The 5,074-nt window shown below is 57.4% G+C and overlaps 1 protein-coding gene across 1 annotated transcript in view; it reads right to left on the bottom strand.

Moving 5' to 3' along the window:
• CFAP74 (cilia and flagella associated protein 74) overlaps positions 1-5,074 on the bottom strand; it is a 61,331-nt gene that overhangs the window by 46,773 nt on the left and 9,484 nt on the right. Inside the window, exons 2-7 of the mRNA XM_019658439.1 lie at positions 4,645-4,731; positions 3,537-3,769; positions 2,934-3,052; positions 2,112-2,178; positions 1,160-1,356; positions 50-89 (exon numbers count right to left, since the gene is read on the bottom strand). Of these exons, the coding sequence (XP_019513984.1) occupies positions 50-89; positions 1,160-1,356; positions 2,112-2,178; positions 2,934-3,052; positions 3,537-3,769; positions 4,645-4,711 (723 nt within the window). The 5' untranslated portion in view covers positions 4,712-4,731. The remainder of the gene's footprint in view (positions 1-49; positions 90-1,159; positions 1,357-2,111; positions 2,179-2,933; positions 3,053-3,536; positions 3,770-4,644; positions 4,732-5,074) is intronic.

The following is a 5,074-nucleotide window of genomic DNA, read 5'->3' as shown; positions in this document are numbered from 1 at the left end:
TCCTCTTCCTGCTCTCCTGCGCAGCCTCGTCCTTCAAAATCCGACTCACAATCTCACGCTTTCTGAGCCTCTGCTCCTCCTCGAAGGCACTGGGGGAAACACAGACGGCTGCGATGCATGTCCCACCCCCGCAGCACAGGTACCGCTCAGCATGTGCCCCAGGCTCCCGGGAGGGCTGCCAGGCCGGACCCAGGACTTGAACCCCTGGCCCGGTCTAGTTCACACAATAAACCTTGACCTCCCACCTCTGGTTTCTAGGCTGGCAGCCAGGGTAACCCCACCGAGGCACACACCAAGGGCGCATCAGGGCTGAGGCCAGTCATTCATTCACTCATTCACTCATTCATTCCAGCTGTTCCTCGCTCGCGCCTCCTATGTGCCAGGCCTGCACCAGGCTAAGGGACTCAGATGGGCAGAGCTGCCCCCAGGAGCCCCCACCAGGGCGGGGTGATGGCAAAACTCTGGAAGTGACACTCAGGGCACTGCGACATCCCAGAGGAGAGGACCAGGAGGCCACACCTGGGCAGATTCTAACAGCAAGCATGATGCAGGACGCGGGGTTGGGGGCTGGGGGTGTTTCCCAGCCCTATAGGACAAGGCTGGAGAGGGACAGGGCACAAACCTGGGCTTTGGGTCTCAGGAAGCCAACACTGAGCCGGCAGGCCCAGGGGGAACCTCACATCTCTGGGTGGGGACAGCCTGGGGAGCCGTGTATGGGGACCTTGCAGGGCAAAGGGGGGTCTCAGGGTGAATGCCGAGGGTGCGGGCTGCACTGAGAAGGCAGCACTGAGTGCAGGTTTGGGGGAGAACACAAAGTGATGCCCGGGAGGGCTGTGCATTAAGGGTGAGCCCAGGCAGCTGGCAGCCCCGAGGAGGGGACAGGAGAGCGGAGGGCGGAGGGAGTGAGCAGAGTGCAGGCCTTGGAGCAGCTCCTGAGGGACCAGGCCAGGAGCCCAAGGGGGAGGGGCCTGCGAGGGGCTGGCTGGCGACAGGGCAAAAGGGCTGTGCTCTGAGGTCTGTAGAGTCCCCCCTGTTGGGGTGTGGAGGGAGGGGCTTGGCAGGAACTGGGCGGGGAGAGTTGGAGGCCCATTCCCTGTCCCACAGGCCCCATCTTCAAGGGGGAGGCCCAGGGAGAGACAGTGCCGCCCAAGGCCCTCACTGTTTCTGGGCCTCCAGCTCCCGTTGCCGGCGTTGATGGAAAAGGTGCTTGAAAGCGTCCCCGCCATGGGCCAGAATCGCCTCCTTCTCTGCTTGGGCCTTCTGCTCAGCCAGCTCTGCCTTGGCCTGGCCCCATGCTTGAAATTTCCGGAGCGTTTCNTCTGGGGCTGTGATGTGCGGCGTGGTGATACCGCGGAGCTGTGGACAGGGCCAGAGCCTCTGCACGAGCCCAAGGCCCCTCTGACTGGGGCCTGCAGTCTGGGCTGTGCCCTGGGAAGGGTTTGCCGGGAGCTCTGGGGACCTGTGCTGGGACGGAAGCCCCATGGAGAGCTGGCCCTGGTCCCTCCACCCTCATTCCAGGGCGCACTCTTCCCAAAACAAAGCTCCCAGCAGAGACATCCCGAAAAAAGCCGGCTCAGGTGTCAGGTCTTGGAGCTTACCGAACATTTCTTTGTTGAACACTTCAGTGGGACAGAAAACCTGCCGGTCTGAGCCAGAAACGAGACACTTCCTTCCAGATCTTTGTTTATCTAAAAAAAATGGAACCCACCACTGTGAACATTTTCACTTTACCCAGTGACACATGTGATGTCTATGTAACCACAGCCTGGGCCCGCCCGCCGCCCACCGCCTGCCAAGCTCGAGTGGCCCCAGAGGGAGGGGTCAGCAGAACATGGCCAGCAGGGTCGCACACTGACCGGCAGGGCCTGTGGGAACCCTAACACACCCACTCAGACCACAGGGCACGCACAGGTCACAGCTGCCAGCCGCCATGACTGCCCAGCATGTAGGAACCTGGGGATGCGTTTTAGAAATAGCAAATGAGCCCTGTGTGGTCCCCAGAGAAGCCCTGTGTCCAGAGCCCAAGGAGCAGCAGGGATCCGATGCCACTGGCTCACAATACTGAGAAAAGCCCCCTTTTACATCCTCTGGTTTGGAACCGAGACACTCACCTTGGGCTTGAAGGTGACGAGCACTTCGCAGGACATCCCAGCTGACATGGGACCAGGGGGATCAAAGCTGTGGGCACAGCACGCAAGTGACCACGTCTCCACGCAAGGTGGCCACTCGCTCACCACACAGATGACACGGCCGGCCCGGGGCTGCCTGGCGCTGACCTTGAGCTGTCTCTCTGGCTCCCTCCCTCCCCCGTCCTGGGCCTGTGACCCGCTGTCTCCCCGTAGCAGCTCACCGGAGGTGCTCAAGTGACATCTGAATGTCTGCTGAGTGAGTGAGTGGATGAGTGAAAGGAGGGAGGGAGGGAGGGGGAAGGAGGCAGGAGAAAAGTCCCTAGGGGCCAACTCCAGAGGGAACGGATGCAGTGGGTTAGCAGCTGCCACAGTTGCCCTGGGGACATGTGCCAGGCCTGGAACCAAGGACCTGGGGTTTTAATACCAGTGTGAGTGGAGGGAGCCAGTGAGGGAGCTGGAACTGAGCCCCATTTTTAGTGAAAGATCCAGAGACAGAGCCCTGCTTCTGGAGAGACAGGGTGGGCGGGACTTGGCCTGGAGCCTGGGGGACTGAAAGGAGCTCCCCAGAGAATTTCTGACACGAGCTCTGAACCCTCAGACCAGGACGCATGTGAGTTCTAAGCGAGCCTGAGAAAACCAGGGCACACACACTGCAGCGGCACTCAGGACACCAGAGATGGGACCCCCAGGAGCCCGAGGACTGCCAGGTTAACGGGAGGGACAGGCTGGGGCAGTGACCGTCTCGTCCTCGGAGGTCCTGGTCTGAGGTGGCTGGACCCGCCCACAGCGATGCCCTGTGCTCACTCGACGTGGACGAAGTCCCGGAGATGTGGCTCCACGCCCTCCAGCTTGCAGTGGTTAATCGTGTAGGAGGCGTTGACCAGCGTGATCGTCTCCCTGTACACCTTGCCGACATCGAAGTCCTAGGGAGCCAGAGGCTGTCGCTCAGAGCTTCCTGGGTGCCCCCTCACATGCCATCGGAAGAGGGATGGTCATGTCCAGTGACAAGCGTGATAACCTGATGACCGTCCCACGGGAGGGGGCAGGACACTTCCCAGGCTGCCTGTCCATGAGGGGTGCAGGGCAAGGGGGCCTGGCACATAGGAGCCGCCCCAGAGGACCACAGTGGGAACAGGAGGGGAGGGCTCCAGGCATCGGGTCCAGGGCTGGCGTGACACCCCAGGAGCCCCGAGCCCCCTCTCCTGCAGAGACCAAGGAGCACCTATATCCTCGCTCTCACTCATCGCCACAGGCCACCCTGAAGCCACGTCCCTTCCTCCCAAGGCCTGGGCCTCCTGGGGCTGGTGTCTGACCCTCCGACGGGAGGAGCCCAGTCACCTCCAGCAGCAGGCAGGTCACTGGTGCTTTGTCCTTCCCCTCTGTGACCTGGGACCCCCGCGGGCTCACCTTGAAGTGGATGAGCTTGGGCTTGCTGTTGAAGGGGCAGCCTTTGAACTCACGCCCCGACACCACCTGCTTGTGGATCACCCCGTCTCGCAGCCGCTCCATCGTGCGGGCCAGGATGTCCTTGTCCATCTTTGTCCCGCCCACGGGCTTCCGGTCCGCATCCTCTGTAGGCACCTGGGGGTCCACAGGGACAGTGGCCGCACTCAGAGCAGGGCCAGCGAGTGCGGGGCTCCCTGCTCAGGGTCCCGGGGGTGCTAACCGCACAGCCAGGCCCAGGCAGCCAGGGCAGAGGGACACGCCTCGTCCAGCCGGTCACTCGAGTGCCGGGCAGATTTCTGGGAAGTAACGGCAGAGCAGGATGTTTCCACGTTTTAAAATCAGACCAAAAAATGGTTTTCAAAAAGTTACAGGAAGCAACGTTTTCTCAAGTGGCACAAATGGAGGAGCCTCCCTGACACGNTCCAGCAAAACATGGCAAATGGAATGACTGGGTTTATCGCCACTCCTTCAGTAAGTCTCCATAAAAATGACAGGAGGGGAATTCTAAAATTCCACATCAACCTAGTAACAAGGAGGACAGGAGAGGGAAGACAGTGGGTGAGAGGGGGCAGCAGTTCTAGAAGACAGAAGCCCGTGAACACGTGGTGATGGGTTGAGCACAGCGCTGCACGGGGGGCCTGGGGGTGGGCGATGGTGGACCAAGGGAACTAGCTTCCGGATTAGATTGTCCTGCCTGGTATCCGGCAGTAACCCCAAAAAGGCACATCTTAGAAAAATTTCAGACCATCAAAGATTTTAAAAAAAAAAATCAAAAAGATCCCTGAGGGCAAAAAATAGGTCACACTCAAAGGACTGGGATAAAAATGGCATTAGATTCCTCAATAGAGATGTTAGAAACTAAAAAACTGTGGTCTGCCACTTTCAAAATTCTCAGCCACAATTTATCTGTCCTTCAATTAGACAGCATAATATAAGTTCCCTCTTTGAGAAAAAAATGAGTTTCAGAGATATCGTCTCTCTGTAAGAAGAGAACTGAAGGTAACATGAAGTGCATTCTTTGTCTTTCTTGCTGCTGAGATGTGTGTTATTTGTAAAAATCCTTTATTACCATCTTCCACAAGCGGGACGTTGCCCAAAAGCTCCTCCTCAGGGAATAGGCTATCACCTTCTTCCATCTTGAGAGGCAGGGAAGTAGCTACAAAAAAATTATTACAAAATGTAGATGCGCAAGATCATAGAATTTAAAAAAATAACCTAGAAATCAGATTTCATAAGAATTAACAATTTCTCTTATAAAGAGACATTAAGAAAATGAATAGATAAGCCATAGACAATAAAACAATTTTCTCAGCACATACATGAAGGTCAGTTAAGTTCACGAACTCATCCTAGAAAAAGCGTTACATGCCTCATTGCTGAATATCACTACAGTCACCTTTGAAGTTCTACCCTTGGGAAGCTATGCACTGACACCAGCGCCTAGTCCACCCTTCAAAGCAATTTAGGAACTTTCTGGAATGGCCATCAGAGCTGTCGTC

Source organism: Hipposideros armiger, unplaced genomic scaffold (assembly GCF_001890085.2).
Source record: "Hipposideros armiger isolate ML-2016 unplaced genomic scaffold, ASM189008v1 scaffold_284, whole genome shotgun sequence".
NCBI classification, from domain to species: Eukaryota; Metazoa; Chordata; class Mammalia; order Chiroptera; family Hipposideridae; genus Hipposideros; species Hipposideros armiger.
Note: the sequence above shows the minus strand (reverse complement) of the source record. Positions and strands in the feature narration are given on the sequence as shown.